This window comes from Zosterops lateralis (assembly GCF_965231275.1).
Source record: "Zosterops lateralis genome assembly, chromosome: 2".
Taxonomy (NCBI): Eukaryota; Metazoa; Chordata; class Aves; order Passeriformes; family Zosteropidae; genus Zosterops; species Zosterops lateralis.
In genome coordinates this window covers 86894481-86918211 of record NC_139763.1, presented here as the reverse complement: position 1 = coordinate 86918211, position 23731 = coordinate 86894481, and the positions used below count along the sequence as shown (strand labels likewise).

General features: G+C 44.8%; 1 protein-coding gene across 2 annotated transcripts in view; it reads left to right on the top strand.

The window, feature by feature from the left end:
- MYO7A (myosin VIIA) overlaps positions 1–23731 on the top strand; it is a 61716-nt gene that overhangs the window by 22583 nt on the left and 15402 nt on the right. The window contains exons 15-29 of one of the 2 annotated variants that reach the window (XM_083854376.1): positions 1838–1894; positions 7046–7183; positions 9267–9425; positions 9774–9866; positions 11204–11298; positions 12382–12466; positions 13336–13554; positions 13706–13813; positions 14364–14573; positions 15093–15296; positions 16098–16274; positions 17933–18022; positions 19240–19367; positions 19902–20028; positions 23329–23448. In XM_083854376.1, coding sequence (XP_083710502.1) covers positions 1838–1894; positions 7046–7183; positions 9267–9425; positions 9774–9866; positions 11204–11298; positions 12382–12466; positions 13336–13554; positions 13706–13813; positions 14364–14573; positions 15093–15296; positions 16098–16274; positions 17933–18022; positions 19240–19367; positions 19902–20028; positions 23329–23448 — 2010 coding nt within the window. The remainder of the gene's footprint in view (positions 1–1837; positions 1895–7045; positions 7184–9266; positions 9426–9773; positions 9867–11203; positions 11299–12381; positions 12467–13335; positions 13555–13705; positions 13814–14363; positions 14574–15092; positions 15297–16097; positions 16275–17932; positions 18023–19239; positions 19368–19901; positions 20029–23328; positions 23449–23731) is intronic. The other variant, XM_083854377.1, reaches the window with a different exon arrangement.

Below are 23731 nucleotides of genomic sequence, written 5' to 3'. Positions count from 1 at the left end.
CATGACACTCCTGTTGGGTTCAGAGCTATCCTCAGAAGTGGATACTCCTGTTGAAGTAGACACTAACTCCCTTAGCATCAGTGCTGCTGCTTACTTTGCTTTTTATTGCTTATTCCTCACTGCTTTTTATTTTTGGTGTAAGCTTTGCAGTTGACCTTGGAAGTAATTTCTTTCTTCTTTGGGTAGAGCAGAGATGCACTCTGGGGCATCAATGAAAGGGTTTACACCATCACACAAGCTTTCTCACAGGGATCCCTACCAAGGCATCTTTAAAAGATGCTGGAAGTATATATAACAGCAAAGTTGAGATGTCTGCCTGGACGTTGTCTAGGGTCTGAGAACTGAACCCGTTTAAAGCATCAGAACCCTTTTTTTTTGTGTATGTGTACCAAAACAACATTGTGTAGCAGCTCCCCTAGCCATGCACAGTGTCACTGTGAACCTGGAGAGCACTAATTCCCTGAATATCACCACACAAAAATTCTCAGACAAGCAGGATCCAACACAGGGATCCAACACAGGGCTGAGATGCTTTTGCCATTGCTTTCCACCAACGTTCAGTAATGTTTGCAGCCCCTTTCTTAGGATATGTGCCCCAAAAGAAGGAGTAAGTTAGCCTGGGTTACAGAAATTGACTGCATGTAGCAAAGATCTGTGGTGAAGTGTCCTTGGAATGTCTTGGACTGTACATGCCTTCCCTGAGCTTCAGTGAGGCAATCGTTGGAGAAGCTTCCCAGAGACACTGAGGCTTGGTCAATCAAATATAACATCTTCTCTTAAAAAGGGATAAGTGGCTGCTCTTCTGAGGGCTAAATCAAATCATGAGGCACTTTGCTCAATGCCTTCCAAATTTTGGTCCTCAGGATCTTATTGATGAGTTTGTAGGATTTTGTGAGTCAGTTACAAATAAGTCCACATCTGCTTTACATTCAGTCTTTCAAATGGGGTCCTTATGGTCCAGAAACTTGAGAAAGCCACAGATCAGAGAAATTTGAAAATTGGTTGAGATTGCATATTTGAACATTGTGGTGACTGTTTTGTCCCTGAAATACCTAATCTTTGTACACAATGAAAGCTGTATGGTGAACTGGGTATTTCTGGAGCATATGGGGCTGTAAAGCCTCATTTATTCATGGTCATCACAGAGAAGGTTTATCTGCATGTGTTTGCTGAATAGGAACATTGCTTTGAATGGTGCCTGGTGCAATTAGGGATTGAGTGGGAGTTGTACACTGTTCCTCTGAGGAGTCAGCTGGTATGGTCTGCAGCACTGTTTACTCAAGGAACAGGTAGAAGGATCAATGGGGGATGGAATCCTGTAAAGTGAAAAACAAATGGGAAACTGGGTGGGTGGGCTTCCCTTGGCAAAAGTTTACATTCTATAAAAAACACCTGAATTTTGGGATTAAAATTAGGGAGGAATAGAGGGAATTATTTTTTTTTTTAAGAATTTTTGTGTTTTGTTCCTGGCACCTTCCCAACCACTGTATGTTGAGAGCAGAAATGTGTGAGGAAGAAGAGTGGGAATGGCTGAAATTGGATGGATAAAGAGTGAGGTTAAAAAATGTACAAAGTTTGTTTCCAAGAAATGAGAGCTGAACACTGGCAGTTCCCTCAGATTCGGAGAAGTAAACATCAAGACAAAGGAGAAAAGCCAGGAGAGGGTTAGACAAAAATATAAGAATTAATGCATTTTGTTCATGAGATATATAACAGCTGGATTTCCAAGACTAAAAATGTCAGGCTCCCATTTCAGTTATTCCTTCTTTTCACTATTTGCTCTTCTCTGTCTCTGTTTTGTGTTTTGTTTTGTTTTTTTTACCTGTGCTTCGTGTAGTTTCTCTGTGGCTATGCATCCAGCACATTTGGCCAGTCGCCCACACCCACACCAAAGGTAAACTGAATACATGAGTTCCTCTGTTTTATACTCACCTCTCCTTGGAAAGGATTGTGCTTTACTCCTGTTGGTTTATTCCTCTTCCTGAACTATCTGTATAGGATCCATTTCAAGTGACCAATATGTTGGAGAGCACTTTTACAACTTGTTGAATAGGTATAGGTGTATGACTGTGTCAATTCTAGGACTCAGAAGAACTTTATAATGATGGATATTTGGTTTGGATGAAATCAGAACCAGGCTCAGCCAAAGTCTTGAGGATTTTTTTCCTGACACTTGAAGCATTTTAAAAAACTTCAGATGGATCATCTGAGATTTGGCTGTTGTTTACCATGGTGCCACCATTGGCTTCAGTGGGAAATTATTCCTCCAAACAACTGCAAACTGACTCTGTTTTGCACTTTTTGAGGCAAAACAGCTCACATGCAAAGAGAAACCCCTGGATTGCATTTCAGAGTTGTTTGGAAATGCTATCATTTTTGGAGGTGGAGGGATAGTTCTTTTTCAGGGGGGACCTCAGATCCATGCCTTCAGAGCCAAGATAATATGAAATTTTCTCATGATCATCAAAACAGCATTTTGGCACATTTTTTAGGTCTTTTCTGCTGCATCTCATCTGCTGACTGGTTCTGATAACTTCCCAAACCTTGCTTGCTAGTTATCTGGCCATAAGGTAGCATATTGTCTGCTAAAGATTTTATTATATAAGCTTTGGGACTCTGCTCACATTTCCACAACCCCTTGATAACCAGAGGATTAGCCTGCTTTTCGAAATTCAGCTCTTTGCATGGGGCTGAATTTCATCCCTTTTTAATTCTGCAGTATCTTGGATGTTTGGATTTGGAATTCCAATGAGGAGGATCTGACTCAAAATGACTGAAAGCCATTAGTTCCAGAGGTGGACTCCTTCCCCTCTGTATCATGGTTAAAACTGTTTCAATTTGAACATATCACTGGGCCTTGCTCTAAAGCTGCAGCAAAAATAATAGTATTTCTTAAGTAAGGATATGAGGGAGCTGGAGAGGGATTTTTGACAAGGGCCTTGAGAGATAGGACAAGGAGAATGGCTTTAAACTGAAAGAGAAAACATTTTATTGAGGTATTAGGAAGAAATTCTTTCCTGTGAGGGTGCTGAGGCACTGGCACAGATTGCCCAGAGAAGCTGTGGATACCCCATCCCTGGAAGTGTTTGAAGCCAGCTTGGATGGGCCTTTGAGCAACCTGGTCTAGTGGAAGGTGCCCCTGCCCATGGCAACAGGGTTGGAACTAAATGAACTTTAAGATTCCTTCCAACCCAAACCATTAATAATTCTGTGATTCTATGGTGGGATTAAATCCAGGAGACGTGGATTTAATGCAACATCTGTCATGCAAAATCTGTCAGAAATGTTTAGACCAGTTTTTTCCTCTGAAGATGTCGACAGGTGATACAAGGAAACTAGAATTTTGTTGTTGACATAGTTGATCTTACAACTAAGCTTCATGTTTTGTATGTTTTCTAATGAATAATAATTGTTCATATTTGTTAGACACTGAGGTAAAGGTGGAACAGCTAAGATAATCTTATTTTTCATATATATATATATATATATATATATATATATGTATGTATGTATGTATATGCATGTCAATAAGCTTGTAGTTCAAAATAGGGATACTTGGCGCTGTTATTTAGCCCATGTCAACTCTGCATGGGAAGGTAGTTTCCAGACTGAACAGCCTTTAGGAGAAAGACTCTCTTCACTATATGACACTGCAGAATGAGGTGGCCTCAGCTTTCAGTGGTCACCTGAAGGCCACCCCAGTGACATTTCGTATTAAAATATATCAAAGAAAAAGCATCATTTTGCCAAAAACCTGCATGTCACATTGGCATGGCTCAATTTAGTGACCTTATAATCCTAACGAGATGGGAGGATGGTCCTTTGTCCAGAATCTTTCCCCAAAGTATTGCTGGTGTCACATGCTTCACCCTCCTTCCCTAGCTCTCCTCAAGTATTTAATCTTCCTGCATTTCCACTGAAGCAGGCTGCCATCTCCTGATGGTGTTTCTGGTGCACCAGCAGCCTTGTCCTTCAAGGAGGGAAAGGTACAGAGGGACAGAAGGAATAACCACCACCATTTCTGGCTCAGTGACATTTCTCCTTGTAGCTGCCATTCTCCTTGTCTTTTGTCTTGGTGTTACTGCAAACAGCCATCTATGTGTTTGCACTTCCAAAGTTCAGACTGGCTTGAGATTGCAGAAAGAGGTGGAATTGAAGCATGTCTAGATGTCCTGCTGGTCTGCACATCATTCTGAACTCTCTTCTGCATGCTCCCTCGCTATAAATCATCTAATTCTCTTCATTTTTTTGTTTTCCTCTTCTGTTTTTGAGTTGTTTCCTCCTTTGATGGTGAGTACAGGCTGAGTACCCCAGTCTGGGGTACAACACCTGTGTATCCTGCTCATCCTTCCCCATGTTACACAGGTTTCATCCTCCCTTCTGCTGGGCTTTGTATGGACCCAAGTGAAGAGATAGTCTGAGTCCCAAAGGTGTTACAGTCTCAGAGTTTGAAAACTAGGAAGAAGTATCTGGATAGGGAAAAGCAGAATGTACCAGCCCTGTCTCCATCAGGTTATGGGGCCTGGGTCTGGTTTTAGCTTAAAAAATGCTTCTCCTCTGTAGGAAATCCTGTATTTTCAGTGGCTTGCTAGACTGTGTTGAGAGGCTGCTCCTCTCCTTTTTTGGTGTTGTTTTGTTGAAGTAAGGGAAGAGGTGTGATTCTCTCCAAGACGGTTTTGAGGTGAGGCAGATGGAACCACAATTACTTGAGTGGTGTCACCCATTCCTGAAGGATGAAACTGATGCAAAACACTTGTCAGAATATTTATTGTGTATCTGAGAGCCCAAAAAGTGCTCATAGGGGAAGTGCCCACCATTGAGAGGGGTCTGTGCACAAGTGTCAGGCCCTGAAATGTCCTCAGTGAGATGATGTGGTCTTGACAGGGGGAGCCCAGACTGCTCTGACTATTTTGACAGGAAGACAAGCTGCTCTCTGGTCACTGTCCCTTCCTTCCCACCCCTCCCAGCAAAAAGCTCTCAGATGTAAGGATGGAGATGGCACCACTGCTTTTTGCCAGATCTGGATGCATGCAGGAAAGAAATGCAAGGCACCAGCAAGCTGGAGAGCATTTCTTGCTGTCTGGGAGCAAACCACTTGTGCATTCCTTCGTTAGACCCTTGTACAAAGTTTTGCTCCCTTCCTAACACCATGGCTTAAAAATGATCTCTCCCAGCTAAACTCAAACTGACTAAAATTCAGGTAATATTCAGTTGTTTCTGACTGCCAGCCCTGCTCCTGCATCTGTTGCTGCTTCTAACCTCTGTGGCTATCCTTCCACATCTCACAGAGGTGACCTCATGTGCATAATTAGCAATGTGATGAGAAAACATTCATCAAAGCCTTTCAAACCAGGATTCTTGCTGAAACAGCCTTTTCCTCAGAAAATCTGCGACAAAATATGAGCATCAGACTCTACAGTGCTCTGCAGGTGGCAGCTGTATCCTTTAATTACTCTAGATTTGTTAGCAGTTTGTCCTTCCAGGGAGGATTTTGCTGGGAGAGATCACTGGTAACCCCCCATGCTCTTCCTGACAAGCAGGCCAGGTTTTTGTGGTGTTTGCATGAGCTGGGTTTTCTCTTGTTGGAATTCCATGACGACTTTGTGTTTGTCTTGATTGGGTTTGTCTCATCATCATGTCCAACCTGAGCTGTGTAAACTCCCTGTTTGTGGCAAAGGGGTTGGACTAGAAGGAATTTGTCCTCCCTTCTGATCCAGACTGTTCCGTGATTCTATGGAATTCCTCAGTTTTGAGGGGTGGGAATGTTAAAGGTTACTAATGCTATGTGATGAAGCATGTGTAAAGATTTTAGCAAAAGTAGAAATAACCATGGCAACAAAAATGTGTAAATAAACACTGCAGAACATGGCAGCAAGGCCAGTTGAGATGAGGATTTTGTGACTCCACATGTGGCTTGACCACCTGTAAATAAGAGGATGTTTGGAGGAAAAGTGCATTAAAATCCTGCTGGAATTCTCCCTTTGGGAATTCTCTGGCCATCAGGTCATGTCACAGGTCATGTTACACTGTTTCATTCACTCTGTTTTAATTGAGAGGGGGTTGCCTCGTGGTGCCCAACTCTTCCTCCAACCTTCCAGCAATACCTGTTGCCCCACAAAGGCTCCCTGAACACCAGACCCCACTAGACACACAGCACCACTGTGACTGATGTGTAATGAACTTAGGTGATAGTGGCTGGCACATGAAATGAGCTAGGGACTTCATTTGGAGGTGGTTTAACAAGGTTTTCCCAGAGCAGGGATGAGGGACTATTAAGGGAAACATACACATTCTCATTTAGAAACATTTGGCCCAAAATAGAGATTGAGTTGTTAAATTGATCAGGGGAACTAAAACAAGACAAATATTCCAAATCATCCTGATTCTCCCTAAATACCTCTTTTAGTCTATTTAATACTCTTTTCCAAAAGCAACTCGAATCTGTGGTAATATGAGCTGAGCAATCTCAGCAGGAGTTTCTGAAACTGTTGCAGAAATGCGTTGTCCTGGATTATTTATTTTTCCCCAAGTGAGTCTCTGGTTCTTGTTCCAGGGAGCAGGAGGAGTCCTACCTGGCACAAGAAACCATGACAGAGGGTTTGGCATGCTCATGCTGCAATGCATGGGGAGAGGGAAGCCCACACTGCCCCTGAGAGCATCCCTGGGCAGGTGCATTGCCCCAGGATATAATACAGAGAATTTTGATGACCCAGAGGAGGCTGTTTGCTCTTATGGGCAGATCTTCCTCATGGCTGTGCATGGGGAAGATGGGTTTTCCAGTCACACAGAGAGGTTCAAACAGGAGAAATTAAATCACAGCACTTTTCCTGCCTGAACAGAACCATGTGGAGTAGGCTGCTGGAGCCCAACCATTGCAAGTTCACAGGCTCTGCCCTTCCCCTCTCTTGCCACAACTTTCAGCCACCTCTGGCCTCGCTCCCTGCTCCAGCCCCTGCTGTTGCAGGAGGTTCCTGGGGACGCAGCCAGAGGGGAAAGGCAGTGTTATCCTTTCATTTCCTGAGTGCACTGCGCTGCGGTTTTGCAGGGAGCAGAGACGAGGAAGCGCTCGCCGACGCTCAGCAGCCAGTTCAAGCGCTCCCTGGAGCTGTTGATGAGGACTCTCAGCGTGTGCCAGCCCTTTTTTGTCCGCTGCATCAAGCCCAATGAGTACAAGAAGCCCATGGTAAGCCCTGCTTTTCTCTCCTGGTTGCTTTTTGTACAGGACTGCCGGTGGGGTCATTCTGCCTGGCCCTGGAGATACCGGCAAAACTCCTTTGGGCATCAATGGAGTCAGGATTAACCCTGCACGCTTGAAGAACCAACCCACAGCCTGCTGTGCAAGCAACAGAGTCACAGAAGGGTTGGCAAAATCAGGCACTTGCTTTGCAGTCCAACAGCATCCCAAAACCTTTTGCAGGGGGAAGCTCCTGACCCTGCCTTTCTTCCCAAGGAAAATCTCAAGGAATTCACCCTGCAGCCCTTTATCCTATAGGAAATGCCTCTCTGTTTCCATAGGGGGTAGGCTCCTTCCTGCCAGAGACTTCAGCTGAGCCATGGGTTTAGTTCTGTGACAGAGTTCAATACTTTCTAAAAATCATCTTCCCGTGGGTGTTTACCTGAAAATCTTTACTCTCAATGGATCTTTCTCATTTTAAATCCTGTTTGATCCTTTCCACTGTCTTTTTATTTTCTTCATCAATTACAAAAGCATGGTTCTAAAAGCAGAGGAGAAAAAGAGGCAAAATAGCACAGAAGAAATGTGAGAGGAGTTACCTTGCTCCAAATCACAGTGATTTGCTTCAGAAGCAGTGAACACTATGGGGACAAACTTTTAGGAGCAAATGAAAAGGAAGGAGGGGGTTCTCAATCCCCCGACCACAAACTGCTCGTGGAAGGGACTCTGAGTTTTGCAGCAGAAGGCAGGTGATAAGGTGGGTGCTGCACACCCTGATCCCACTCCCCACACCTTGCAGGATCACTAATGTTGTGAGCAATCACTGTTTCCTGCTCACCACACTTAATAGTGACACTGCTTGGAAAGGAAGAGCTTTATTTAATAAATAATCTAGCCAGGCCTGGAGGTTTATCTAAAGTCAGTGTCTGTTAGCAAAGCTCAGCTGAGTGCAAAAAAGCACTCAGCTTTTATGTACATAACTACTTGTTACGTACAAGTAGTGTTTGTTTAAAACTTATTTCTGATGTTCAGTGAACCTAATATGATGCAGAGCAAAAGGTTTGGTGGGTATCTCAGATCATTTTACTGTTCTCTCATCCTGGTTTTGGTGAGAGTAAAACGGCACCTATTAGCCTGTTAATGGAATATACTGGGTAAATATTTAACAGTATGTCTGATCTGTGATTATCCTCTGAGCAGAGATTAGAACAAGATCTTCTTTTTGAACATAGGTGATGTTGAGAAATAGGTGTACATCCTGAACTGACATTAGCAAATTATTCTAAATGCCCTGACTCTGAGCTGTTTTTACACCTGGAAAGTCTGGAATTCAGTCTGGTATTTTGTGTCCTGCATAGGAAGTCTGTATTTCATCAGGTCTTGCAAGTGCTAAGCCAGAAGTCTCTGTTCAACCTATTTGTCTACAAAATTTTTGGTGGGACAGGAAAACAGTTTCAAATTTAAAAGAATTAGACAAAGAGAAATTAATCTCCCCATTAAAGAAATGCGTGGGTGAGTCAACACTGAATCAGAGACTGCAGTGTGATATGGAATGTGATTTCTTACTAAGTTTAATTTTGGCCTTGGTTTAATAATACAAAGGAAAAGAAATCCCAGATAAAGGCACACAGAGCTGTGCAGGGTGACAGCAAAAGAGCATGTTGTCTGACAGATCATTTTCTGTCCCTGCCTTTGAAGGAAAACATACTGATAGTGATAGGAAATGGGATAGCGGAAGTGAAAGACCGATGGAAAGTTCTGACTGTTTGTTACTTTTTGTTATTCTAAAACTTTTACTTCCTTCTGAAATGTGCTTTAGGAGGGAAAAAATTTGTTTGTATTGGGATGCTGGCTGGGGTTCTCTGGGTCTATACATCATCCCATGTTACTGCCTCTAAGCATTGTTCTGTTTAGTCCAAGAGAAAGGCGTGGGATGAATTAGATCACAAAACCATGCAAAGAAAATCAAAACTGTCTCCAGCAGTCTGTGCCCTATCAGGCCCATGTGGAGGAGCACATTGTTGCCCATAAGTACAACGAACTAGCCCAGAAAGATTTGTGATCAAACCCCCTTGTCCTGTAACCTCCCCAGCTGTTTGACCGGGAGCTGTGTGTCCGTCAGCTGAGGTACTCGGGGATGATGGAGACCATCCGCATCCGCCGGGCCGGGTACCCCATCCGCTACACCTTCGTGGAGTTCGTGGACCGGTACCGGGTGCTCATGCCTGGGGTGAAGCCTGCCTACAAGCAGGTGAGAACCCTCTTTCACAGGTAATGAGTGCTTTCTGCTGGGCAATCTCCAGAGATATTTGTGGGGTGCACCTCCTCTCCAAAAATAATAGCACAACATTTGATCCCCAGGTGTCACAGTGGTGCTCTGGACTTTCCAAGTGAAGGAAAAATGGTGACAGGGCTGGCAGGGACAGGTAGCCATATTCAGCCTGTCTGTCTCACTCATCTTAAACAAAGTGACAGTAAAGTCATAAGAACCTCATTAACAGAAAACTGCAGGATTTGGGACCAGAAAAGGTTTAAACTGGGCTTGGGAGGAGTGATGGGTGAGTCTGGTCCTGGTAAATCCTAACTCCTTTTCTGTCAGGGTGACCTGCGTGGGACATGCCAGCGCATTGCTGAAGCAGTGCTGGGGAAGGATGATGACTGGCAGATTGGCAAGACAAAGATATTTCTAAAGGTGGGTGATTCTCCATGTTCCCCCTGCCATCCTGGATTCTCACCTCTGGGGGTGCATCCTACCATTTCCTTTCCATCACAAGACATGACCCTTTTCCATGGTCTCTGGGCTGGCATGTCAGTCCTAAGAACCTGACTTAAGGCAGAACATTTAGGGCCAGTTTAGGAGCAGCAGCCAGGAGGAAGTCCTGACACAGTGCCAGCACTGATGGATTCACAAATCCATATCGACACAAAAGTAATCACATCCAATGCACAGCCTTTTCCCTCCTGGGCTGAGTGGTTCAGCTTCCTCTCCTGCCTTCACCCAAAAGGCACAACAGGAGGGATGCCCATGCAGAGCCCTGCAGAGAGAGGGACATGAGCACAACAGGCTCATTTTGCTTTCTGCACATCTTTGTGCAATCCAGGATGTGCCTACAGCCTCCTTTCCTGCATCAGTCCAGCTGACATGGAGCAGTCCAACACTGCTGGTCCCCTGCAGCCCTGTACATTCATCTTTCCTTACAAACCCATTCCTGTGCTGTTCTGGGAAGGTGAGGCTTCTCTTGAGCAAAAATTGCAATGATAACCCTGACTGCTTACACCTGAATTCATCCCCAAATCCCACTGCCAGCACAAACACCCCCATCTCTTCCCCAGAACTTGTTCCCTCTAGTTGCTCTTTCCAGAGCCTGTTATCAAGATTTCACAGCTGTCAGGACAGGAAACAGAGAAATCAGGAGGCCTGAGGGGCCACGGGAGGTCAGGCAAAGCAGGAAACGTGTGGAACTGCCTCTGCTGCACCCAGTGCTGCATGGCTCAGCCTGCCATGACTGGGAGAGAAGGCTGAATCACACACAACACAGGAGGAGTCAGAATAAAGCTTAGATTGGTGTATCTGAAAGCCTCAGAGCAAAGGAAATTCAGTGTTTTGAGGAGCTTTTTTTTTCCTTAAGTTAGGGAGGCATTGCAGTCTTGGCTGGAAGAAGTGATGGGACCCAAGCAGCCTGGAGTTTGTTTACAAACCTCTCCAGTGCTCCTAGGAGCTGCTCCCATGGCTGAGAGCATTAGGAAGGAGCTCTGCAGGGAAGGACAACGTAATTTGGCTGTTTTCAAACTGAAAACATTTGCAGCTTCTGGATGATCTGGTTCATTTGGAAATGAAGACTGTAGATCACTAGGGTTTATGTTAGGACTTCTCCAGTGAGCAGGTGGGGTAACACTTGGGATGTAAAATGGTCCAAGACTTTATTTTGAAGAACTGTCCTGGAGAAGTGTCTTGTACCACCCACTCTGGCCACATATCAGACAGAGGGAGAGCTTGAGACATTGGTGCTGTGTTGCTTCCTCCCACAGGACCACCATGACATGCTGCTGGAGATTGAGAGAGACAAGGCCATCACAGACAAAGTCATCCTCATCCAGAAGGTGGTCCGTGGGTACAAAGACAGGTAGGTGTGAACCCCATGGCCGAATGGGAGGTGGGCTATGTGGGATGCTTCATCCAGGAAGTGGCTCCTGGAGGCTGTGTCACTCCTTTGGTGCCCAGATGACCAGAGGGGACCCCCCGATGTGTTGACACTCAGGTGCAGCAAGTACTGGAGGAAAACAGTAGAGGAAACAAGAGGATACCTGTGTTATCTGCCTCAAACCTGGACAGAATAGGACCTTCTGTCCCTGTTCAGTGCCATCTACAGGAGACGTATCTGCTGTGATAGTGCAGCTGTGGACTCTGAGCCAGCTGAGGGAGTGCTGGGTCACCTGTTGCTATTACAGTTGCTCTCCCCAAGGCCCAAGGGGTTCAGAACTCTTCCCTTTGCAACCCAGTTTCCAGACATGGGAAGAGAACAGGTAGCTCATGGCACCGTTGTGGATGAAAAGGGGCAGCCACAGCCAAGGATAAGCTTCACCTATGGAGTAGGGACAGTTCTTGGGGTTTTATGCTCTTTGATTGTCCAAGACATGTCTGTGACTCACGTTGTGCTTTGCAGAAAGAGCACATGCTAAATGACTTATCAATCTTTCACACACTGATCGTAGCAAGACCCTCCCAAGGCCTCCCGACACAATTCTCTTCGTGTTGTCTGCAGGTGGAATCAGATCAGGCTGAGAAGGACTGGAGGAGCAGATAGGGATAGCAGCATGGTGTTGGTGAGGTTTGCTCTTGATCATTTAGGTGGTATTCAATCCATCTTCAGGTGCTAAAACTAAATGGGTAGGACACACAGAGAGGAGATTTTAAGTGTGAGAAGAGGATGCAGGGCTGGGGGAAGGAGGGAACCATTCCTAGCATATCCAGTTCTTCTCATTGCCATGATGTGGCATAATCTCTCTGCAGAGACCTCTCAGAGAGTGTCTAGTACAGATGTTTTTATGAAAGCTAGGAGAGCTGGGGGAGGAGACCTTTTCAAGCCAAAAATGCAGTGTTTATTCCACCTGGACACTCAGGTTCAAATCTCCAAGAAATGAGGCCCAGGAGATGATGATAACTTGTGGCTAAACCACAGAGGCAAATGATTGAAATGCTTTTGCAGGTCCAATTTCCTGAAAGTGAGAAATTCAGTCCTGATGATTCAGAGATACTGGCGTGGACATAACTGCAGGAAGAACTATGGTGCTGTAAGTACAGGGGTGCTTCCTCACACCTCTGCCTTCCTGCCTCTTTCACCTACGACATACATAAGGGTTTCCTGGTTCAAAATGTCCCATTGAATGTCGGAAGTGGTGAGGTTGGCTTTTATCAGCTGGAGCGATGAATGGAAGTTTGCTCTTTTGCTTTGTCTTCTCACTGAAAAGACCACCTCCTAGCTGTTCTTTCCCTATGACTTATATGTCCATTGCACCAAATGGATATTTGGGGTTTTGTAAGTCTTCCCCTGGTTTCCAGATGACTGAAAACTCAAGAGCACCTTCCTCTAAAAAATGGACTCCATCTCCATGTGGAACCATATTTGGGTTTGTTACCATCTCAGTCCATAGCCCTCTTCTCTCCCTGTTCCAGCTGGTTTTGACCCAACAGCAGGCTCTTTTGGAAAGTGTGTTGAGGTCTAAAGTATCTCAATATAATCTTTTAAGCCTGCAGCTTTATAGAAGTAGCCACTTCCATGCTGGCTAGGATGCTCCTCCTGCCATCAAACAGCACCTTGTCTGTCAGGCAGGAGTTTTGCAGATGCTGAGCCTCTGTAGGAGCAGCCCTTATGGCTTGTGGCTACTTTGGGATGGTCAACCAGACATCCTAAGGCCTCTCAAAGACTTAGTGGGAAAGAAACTGTATTTGTCCTTCCTGGGCTTTGAATCAATGCAGCAGCCAGAGAGCTTCATTTCTCCACCCCCTTGGAGAACCTCCCTTCAGGAGGTTTGCTGTCATGGGGACTGATTTCAGCGGCTCTTGTTGACAGCCATGCAAGCAGGAGATTAGCAGTGGAAATCTGCTTAGGGTGGGCGAGGCCCCGGCTGGCGGGGTGGCTTCATCGCGCTCTCCCTTGCAGATGCGGATTGGCTTCCTGAGGCTGCAGGCCCTGTACCGATCCCGCAAGCTCCACAAGCAGTACCACATGGCCCGCCGGCGGATCATCGAGTTCCAGGCGCGATGTCGGGGCTACCTGGTCCGCAGGGCTTTCCGCCACCGCCTCTGGGCCGTCCTCACTGTCCAGGCATATGCCCGCGGCATGATCGCCCGAAGGCTCTACAAGCGCCTCCGTGGGGAAGTAAGTACCGGGCAGGAGAAATGGAGATGAGGAGAGAGGAGAAATAAATGCTCCTGCATCACCTGCTCTTGGAATCCATTTTTAAAGGAAAAAAAAAGGCAAAAACTAATTAGATGCCTATTCAGAAAGGCTCTTGTGTTTATTCCCTCAGTATTATCGACGCCTGGAAGCAGAGAAACTTCGGCTGGCAGAAGAGGAGCGACTTCGAAAGGAGATGAGTGCCAAGAAAGCCAAAGAAGAAGCAGAAAAGAAACACCAAGTACATGGGGACTGATCTCTTTCTGGGGTTCTGTCTGTTCTCCGAGAACTAGTTTTGCTCCTTTGAGGGGCAATGACAAAATAGCTAAGGGATTTCTGCCCTGCTTGAGTGGTTTGTATTTAATTCTCTAAAGTACTCTGTGCTCTATTAGTTTGAATCTGCTCCAGAATTTCTGATTTGCTGCACAGGAATGCCAGAGATTATAGTTATTATTCACTTTTGCTATTGTATAAACGGGGAACTGGGACACTCTGTGTATGTGTGGACATGCAGGGCTGTTGTATAAAAGAAAAAAATGAGGTCAGTGAGAGTTTCTGTGGATGGACCAACATCCCTAAACAGGCTCTAAGGAATGGGGAAAATGCATTTGCTCTGTCCTTCTGCAGTTGGGAAACTGAGTCACGGACACGTTACTGATTTGCTCCAAATTATGATCCGGGTATAGTGCCCTAAGCACCAGGCAGCCTGCCTTCCTAAAGCCAGTCCCTGTGGAATTTACTGCCAGTTCTTTGGAAGGAGCAGTTCAGTCATTGCACTTCACCTTTTGCAGGTACGCCTGGCCCAGCTGGCACGGGAAGATGCAGAGAGAGAAGTAAAGGAGAAAGAGGAAGCACGTCGGAAGAAAGAGCTCTTAGAAAAAATGGAGAGAGCTCGTAATGAGCCAGTGAATGACTCAGAAATGGTGGACAAAATGTTTGGATTCCTGGGGACAACCTCCTCCCTTCCTGGCCAGGAGGGACAGGCACCCAATGGCTTTGAGGTACTGTACAGGAGCTTGGCTATCACATGGCAGACATTAGCAAAACATTAATAGATCAAGAAAGAGTGCAATAATAATAAAGTGTGTCTTTGAAGGCTTCCTACTCTCCTATGTGGCCCCAGAGGTTTACTGTGCTGTGGCTAGAGATGGGAAGGCAGCCTAGCAGCTTTCCCTGGGACTACCAAATGTAGGAGAGCAATATCACTATAAGGTCACCAAGGGCTTGTGGCCTTTGAGATCTTTTCAGTTCATCACAGCTCATGGCATTAGCTCTTAGACATCCTTTCCCCATGCTATGAGTGGGGCCATGCTTGTTGCTTCTTCTGCTTCTCTGGGGGCATTCCTGGGCACAGGCATGTCCTTTGGAGCTTGGGCTCTGCATGGGCTCTAGAGCTATATTCCACGTTTTTCCTCCAGCTGACTTTTCCTTTGGGGATGGAAATCAGACTGACAGAAAAGTCAGGCCCAATGGGAAATGATAGTTTGATGCTGAGTGTCTGACATGTCCTTCCGCAACAGGATCTTGAGCAAGTCCAGAAAGAGCTGGAGGAAGAGGACCTGGATGCAGCATTGCCTCTCCCTGAGGAGGAGGAAGAAGACCTCTCAGAGTACAAATTTGCCAAGTTTGCTGCCACGTATTTCCAGGGCACAACAACACACACGTACATCCGCCGGCCCCTGAAGCAGCCTCTCTTGTACCATGAAGATGAAGGAGACCAGTTGGTGAGGCAGGGGATGAAAAACCTTGAGTAGGGCTGGGTGGGTTGGAGCAAGCCTGGGTAACCTTCCAGCAAAAGGGCACCAGGAGTTTCCATTTTGGGATAACTCATCTGCTGCACAAGTGTTCTTGGCCACTGTCCCACCAGTATGTTTTGAGGGCTGGTAAGACAGTGAATATTAGAGGGATGGAGCATTAGAGGGGAGGGTCCATCTCTGTACCTTGGTATTTGTGTTAAGACAATGAACTGCTCTGGACTCAGGGCAGAGGCAAAGGAAATTGTTGTTTCAGTACCACTTGTAAGGCTTCTAGGGAGCTGGAAAAGTTGCTTCTTACCTTGTTGTACACACCAGTGTAGAGCTAGAAGAGAAGAACTGCTTGTCCCATAGCCAGCAGTACAAGAGCAGAAATGAATTGAACCTGCATGGCTATAATGCATATTACATTATTCATGAACTTGCCTTCACTGTGGTTCTTCTCCCCCTTTGCAGTGGGTTAGGAGCTGCCCGTCCCTGGCCCTTGATAAGGTTGGCATCTCCTGTCAAGAAGCAAATCCCTTGTAGGGTTCACAAACACATTCATGGTGGCACAAACACAGAGCCTGAATGTGTGGTCCCAGCCAGCCCAGCATTCAGAGGGGATGTGTGCTGCAGGCAAAATTGTTATCTGTGGGACAGGGAGGTATTTTATCTCCTGCAGATGTACAAAGATACCACAGTGGGGATCCTGATGGATTCAGCATGGCTTGACCAACCTCTCCCCTGCCTTGGTGTGAGCTAAAGGGGTGTAACTTTCCTTTCAAATAGGCGGCACTTGCTGTATGGATCACTATCCTGCGTTTCATGGGAGACCTCCCTGAGCCGAAATATCACACAGCCATGAGTGATGGTGGTGAGAAGATACCAGTAATGACCAAAATCTATGAGACTCTTGGGAAGAAGACATATAAGAAGGAACTGCAGGCTCTGCAGGGAGAAGGAGAGGTAACTGCTGCAGCTGTAAAAGAGATGTTGTTATTATTAGGTGTTGGGTATTGAAATGTGTTGGAAAGCAACAACTCACAGGGTTTGCTGCAGGCAATCAGTTTGTTGATTTTATTTGCACTTATGCTATGAAGGGAGAATTGCCTGAGATCCTGTCCATTCCTCACAGGGAGAACTGAATGTCCACCAGCTGAATGTTCCCCAGTGAAGGAGGTGCCCTGATATTTCTCATGGGACTTTGATCTCTCTCTTCCACCCTGCAGGGCTAAAGCACTGGGCGGGGTGGGGGGGGAATGCAATGTCCTGTGTTTCTTATTTGGGGATTTCCTTTTGATCTGCCCCAAGTCAGAAGAGACTAAATTAAAAATGTGCCCTTAATCTTGAAGCAGGAAGTAATTAGTTACCAGGAGATTAAGCTGTGGGAATAAAAATTAAAAAAAAAAAATCCCTATTGCATCCTGAGTGTCTTCTGGATGTCACTGGAGGACTTCATCTTTGTATCCTTCCCAGACAAAACATTATTCTGGATAAATCAATATCCACAGTGCTGATACATTTTCATCTTTGGCAATTGCTTTATTCAATAGGACAAGATATAATCTGCTATTGGCATCTTCTGGATGCCGCTGTTTAATTTTCAGAAAGTTTTCTAGACAAATCTCTGCAGTTTTTGCAGAGGTAAATTAACAAATCTCATTGTTCTTAGAAATGACAATACCATTCAGCACTCCTGGTGAATTACCTGACAAGAGTACCCTCAGATCATAATTCTGTAAAAATATGCACAAAGAATCACCTTTCATTCCTTCTACTCATAATTTTTTGCTTGTTTATTACAAAAGGGCATATTTTGGCCAACTGAGATATCAGGTAGTACAGAAGAGAAGGAAATTTAAGCTGTCCTTTTTCTCTGTGGTTACGTCATCTCTTCACAGTAGAAAAAGATGCCTGAGTGAAATGATATGCCAGTCCAGGTTTACGTCACCAACTCATGTTTATAATGGATATAAACCATCACAGCCACAGGACTCGGAGTGTCAGTTGGGTGTGAAGTCATGGTCTTTTCAAAGCTGTTTAAATGGGTAGAGGTTAACTGGGTCCAAACATTTGCTATAAAAGTAGAAAGCCAGCAAGTAATTTGATGACATATAGTCAGTGCCTGGAGCTGTCCTACATCAAAGTGTTCTTCTGGGAAACCTGATAGAGCAGTGGGCTGGTTAAAAGTTATGAAACCACAGGGTAACTACCTGTCCATGAATCCCTGGCTAGATGACTTCCAGCTAAAAACCTGCTGTGCAAATGGCTTGTCTCAGAGAGTGGTCTTGCTCATCACATTTCCATTGTCATACAGCAGAACTGGGTGGACCTGGGTTAAGCACAAATCAGCCATGTGTTCAACATAAGTTTTTTCATATGCTCCTAATATATAATTTTCATCTGAAGGACATTTCCTGATTAGAGAGTATCTACAAAATTCAGAACCAGCCCTGGGTTATCAAGAGGCCCAAGAACATGGGTCCAGACTTCTGGTTCCCACTAGAAATATCTCACTCTCTGCTCAGGATTAATGGTCTTTTTCAGGAGCCCAGAGGAGGCAGAGAGAGCGCTTGTTCAGCATTGAGTCTCACCATTTTGCATCCACCCCTCTTGCTTTGCAGAGTACTCACATTGATGGGCACAAGAAGAACAGTGTGCGGCACAAACTGGTCTCCTTAACACTCAAGAAGAAATCCAAACTGACAGAGGAGGTGAGGGGAGACGCTTGGCCGCCTGGCAGCACAAGTGCCGTTGGATTGTCTGCAGCCCTCTCTGACTCTCTTCTGCTTTTCCCTAGACAACATAGAACCAGCCCTCCTCTGGGTTTGGCGCTACCTGTCTCTCTGCCTGAAAGATTTAAGGAGTGTTTAAGGGGAAAGGTTGGCTTCCCGTGTCTCCTTGAGTCATTCTGCACCTCGCGCCGGCCTCCCCTCGGCTCCCGTTCTCCATCCATCCAGCACCTTCCCTCCCCTCTTTCACAGCCCTCCATCCAGCTGCCGATACCTCTCACCACTCTGTGATGGTCTGATTGTTATCCCTGCTTTTAGTTTCCTGCCCTCTACCGTAGATAGCAGAGATAGAGATAGCTGTCTCCAACAGTACTCGCCCATCCTCTGCTCCACTCCAGTGCCAGGGACAAAAGTCCCCATGGCAGCAGTTACCTCAAGCTGAGAGCTTTTGAGAAATGCCATCTCAAAAGAGTGAGGAATGGTAAATCTTTCAGGTGATGGAAACTATGGATAGACTGCCCATTCCCAGAGCAGGCACCATCTTACCTGGCTGTAGCTGCTTGAGAGCATGAAGATTGCTCTGTGAGATATTCACCTAGGGGTCAGTGGGGAGAAACAGGGCCCAATCCAGCCACCTTAAATGGCTCTGAAAATGTTCTAGAAATGTCCATCTCTCTAAATGAAGATGAGGTTGACTAGCTGAGACAGTGGGCTGCTAAGCAGACAAATGCCATCCTTGTTTTCACAAACAGCACTGTGCTTATGCATTTTCAGCTGCATCATTAGCATGGAAACTTTGCCAGTGAAAACAATGATGTTTACTTTAATACGATTAAGTTAAAGGGACAGGTCCTCCTTGGCAATTAGTTTATTCCAAAGACCCTTGGCAGCCCTTTCTCAACAGCAAGACGGGCTCAGAGCTGGTATGCAGAGGGGGTGCCATTGTAGAAACCCTGGGAAAGGACCAAGCAGGTGGAAGTGTGACTAGATAGGACCATTTTTAATTTCACCCATACAAGATTAAAGCCAACACAGTCAAACTCTCTCATTGCTGTTAAAATCCTAGATCAAAGAAATTCTGAGAGCCCTCCTGGCTGGTGGAGGAGTCCTCCTGGGGGAGCACCACACACTTGGGATGGGGGTGGGGGGGCACACAGTAACTGGTTGTCCTGAAAGAGACCAATATGTCTGGTTGGCAGGTGACAAAGAGACTTCACGATGGTGAGTCTACACTGCAGGGTAATAGCATGCTCGAAGACCGACCCACTTCCAACCTGGAGAAGCTCCATTTCATTATTGGTAATGGCATCCTCAGGCCAGCCTTAAGGTTAGAAATCAAAACAAAGGCATGATCATGCCATTCTTTCCATTCCTTCTTCCTTGAGCTTTTCTTGAGCTATTCAAATAGATTTGATATTATCTGCAGCTTTACAAAGCTCTAGTTTTATAATTTTTGTGGTTACATTGTATAATTCAGGCTGGGCTGGATCATGTTCCTTACTGTCCATATCAGGCCCAGTGGAAAGACCATGCAAAGGAATTCAGACATTTCTGAAAGTCCCTATGACACTGGATTGTTTATTTAAATGCCCACTCTTGTTCCTCACTACTCTGTTTTCCATTTGACCGTTGTATATCTTTTGTTCATGTGAATATTTTTAATGGTCTGCTAACAAAAATCTCAAATTCATTTCAGCTGCTAAATGAAGCATTAAAAAATTGGAAAGTGTCAAATGAAGGCCACTTGTACATCTCTGATTTAGCCAATTTATGTGTTTGTGTTTATTAATAGAAATTAATGATAAATAGTTCCTCTCTTTTTATTGTTTAACTTTTAATTATTTTTTTATTCCTATTGTAGGGATGAAATCTACTGTCAAATCTGCAAGCAGCTGACTCAGAACCCATCCAAAAGCAGCCATGCTAGGGGTTGGATCCTGATGTCCCTTTGTGTGGGGTGTTTTGCTCCTTCTGAGAAGTTTGTGAAGGTAAATTGTAGATGACATTTGTCTAACGAATTATCTACCAATACATGTTCTTTTCCACTCATGGGACCAGCTTTTCTCTTAGGTTTCACAGTAGAGGGAATCTCAGTCTTTGCCAGAAATGGAGATGACAGAGTTCCTAAGAAAATTGTTCATGATCCCAAATTCATTGTCCAATGCCAATCAGATGAGTCACTCCTGAAGAGTGACTGTCTCTTTCCTGTGGCTCTAAAGTAATGTAGACAACCAAATTAGGTGATGTCTCTTGCATGTAGATGTGTGAAGGTGTCATTAAGTGACTTCTGGTAAAAAAATTATTTGTGGGAGGCTGCAAGTGCAATTTACACAACCAGAATAGATCACATTTCTCCTGTTTCTTATATGCAATGTCTGTGCATTCAGCATCTACTGGTTTTGACAGTATGACCTCAGGTACCTATTCTACCAAAACTGGCAAGGAACAGAACACAGCCAATTACAAATGTGAATTTATACCAAAAAAAAAAAAAAAAAAAAAATGCACATAGAAAGGAAAGGACTTCATTTTCATGGAAGCACATTTGCAAAGGTGCTCTCTGAGCTATGCTGTGTTCCCCATCATGTGTCATACTGAAAACATCCAATTCCAAACAGCCACATGAGATGAACTGTAACCCATCTTCAGCAGCACTGTAGATCGGCAGGACTGAAGTCAGTGGGAGATGTCAAGTGGCTGACATTTTTGAAAATCAGGTTGTTCTTAAGGATTTTCTTTTTCTCTTTTCTTGGCAAAGTTCTGTTGCCTAGATTTGAACAGTGCTTTCCATCCAAATGGATTATAGAGTCATGGAATTGTTTGGGTTGGAAAAGATGTCTAAGATCAAGTCCAACCACTGCCAAGCCTACCACTAAAGCATGTCCACAGGCAGTATATCTGCTTTTTTTTTTAACACTTCCAGGGATGGTGCTTCCGCCGCTTCCCTCAACAAAAAAAATCATTTGTTCCAGTGCCTGACTGGAAGTAAAGATGTTCCATTAACTTCTGTAGATATCAGATTAGGTACTGGATGTTCAGCACTGAAAGAGCTGAATCCAAGAATAGAAATGCTTCCTTCGTCCCCAGGCCTTGTCAGTGTGAAATCTAATAAAGAAGATAAATCACTGACAAAGTCACAGAAAATTAAATTATATGTGGAAATGAGATCTGAGAAGTATGGCACAGGAAGCTGTGTTGGTTTAAATCTTTAATAACAGAAGATTACTTTAGGATAGTGAAGCACTTGTCAGAAATAATTTATAAGTAGTTCTGGAGACTCAGACATAGAATCATAAAATCACAGGATCATAGAATCACAGAGGCATAGAATGGTTTGGGTTGGAGGGGATTTTTATAAGTTGTCCAGTTCAACCCTGTTGCCAGGAGGGCATTCCTTCTACTGGACCAGATTGCTCAAAGTCCCATTCAGCCTGGCCTTAAATGTTTCCATGTTTCAGTGCCTTACCCCACCCTCTTACAAAAGAATTTCTTCCTTATGCCCAATCTAAACCTGCCCTCTTTTGGTTTAAAGCAACATCCCCTTGTCCTGTCACTCCGTGCCCTTATCAAAAGTCCCTCTCCAGTTCTCTTGTTGCCCTCTAAGTTCTGGAAGGTGCTCTAAAGCCTCCCTGGAGCCTTCTCTTCTCCAGGTTGACCAACCCCAACTGTCTCAACCTGTCTCTATAGCAGACATGCTCCAACCCTCTGAGCACCTCTGTGGCCTCCTCTGGACTTGCTCCAACAGCTCAACATCTTTCTTGTGTTGGGGGCCCCAGAGCTGGATGCAGCACTCCAGGTGGGATCTGGTTAGGGCAGAGCAGGGGGGCAGAATCTCCTCCCTCTCCCTGCTGCCCACACTGCTGGTGATGCAGCCCAGGACATGTTTGGCTTTCTGGGCTCTGAGTGCACACTGATGGGTCCTGTTGAGATTCTTTTCCATGAACACACACAAGTCCTTCTCCCCAGGATTAGTCTCAACCAGTTCTCTTCCCAGCTTGTGTTTGTGTTTGGGATTGCCCCAGCCCAAGGGCAGGAAATGGCTCTTGTCCTTGTTTCACTTCAGGTGGTTCACACAGGCCCAGCTCTTTAAGCATGTCCGAGTCCCTCTGGATGGCATCCATTTCCTTCTATGATTCTGTTATTCAGAAGTATCAATTAAAACTGAACATTTCGAGAAGGATTTCACTGATAATGAGGCAGTCTTCAATATATATTCCAGCTCCCAAATATTCCAGTTATGCTTTGGATCCCATTAGACAACTTTATTGCATCATGTGTTAAACATGGGCTAAGACACATTAGCACTCCTGTTTGTTCTCTGCACCTTTCTTTCAACCAACAGTGGGCCCAAGTGGGAAGGTTCAGTCACAAGGAAATAGGAATGTGTAAAATATGTAATTGTATTGTTCATTACTAGCAATAGGCTAATTAAAACTACACTTTTACATTGCATCAACTGCTTACAATCATTTGCAGCAGATCTCATCCCTATAACCTGGCTGTATGACTTAGGTACTTCATAGTGTCTCTGTAAGTTATGATTGACAGTGATAACTGTCTCTCTAGTCATGTTACTTATGGCTGCCAGTGTATAAAGCAGTCTGTGCTTCTGAAGGAATAGCTGTGTGTTATCGTTCAGAGAACTCTTTATATAAAGTCTCTCAGAAAAATTTGATTTACAGATTTATTAGTCTTAGCTAACATTTTGGCCAAGATGTTTGTGTAATATTTTTAACTGTGTTATCTTTCATATTGTGGAAATCACTGGATTTAATTTTCTCTACAATAATGTGGTTGTATTTTTAACATACACTGAAGTGCTTCAAATTCTGGTTTAGGCCAAAATACAATTTAAAATCTGACTAAGGGGATATCTGTTTAATGTCACTGTGAATGATCTTTAGTGCTGTCAGTTAAATGTTCTGAGTGGCATTCATTTACAATTCCCCTGAATCATTACTTACACATCTTATTCATTCACTCCCATTTTTTTGACCAGCACTCAATAACATTTTATAACACATCTCTAAAATACAAAGATAGAAATCACTGGCAGCAATAGCAGGAACAGAAAAGCCGCTGCTCTGGCTTCAATCAAAAGTCTATCTAGTCTGGTATCTTATCTCCTCTGGGGCCAGAAATGCACAGTAGAGGAACAAGGCAGGAGTGCAGACTGTCCTACTCTCTCTCAGCTTCCAGTGATGTGATGTAGAATAAAACATTACTTTTTTCAAATGCTTGGCCCCTTAAGCCAAAGTTCTAAACAATGTATTCCCTGCTGCCAACAGTATTTAAGGAACTTTATCAACGGAGGCCCCCCAGGTTATGCTCCCTATTGTGAAGAGAGGCTGAGGCGGACGTTTGCCAATGGGACAAGGACACAGCCACCCAGCTGGCTGGAGCTGCAGGTATGAGCCCCTCCATGCCTTCCCCAGGCTCAAGGTTTAAGCTTTTCACTGTCACAAGAACCACATCTCTGTAAGGACAGAATGTGGGACAACAAAATTCCCATTTCTGTCAAGAATTTTCCCATAATACCAACATATTGCACTCCCTGTGCATCCTGGATTTGCTCCAGAGTATGTTGAAGATCAATTCTTTTGGCTGCATCAGTATTTGTAAATTAAATGTGTGCTGTTGGCATTGAGACCTGCTGACACAGAGCAAGCCCCCGTGTGTTCAAAGAAACTG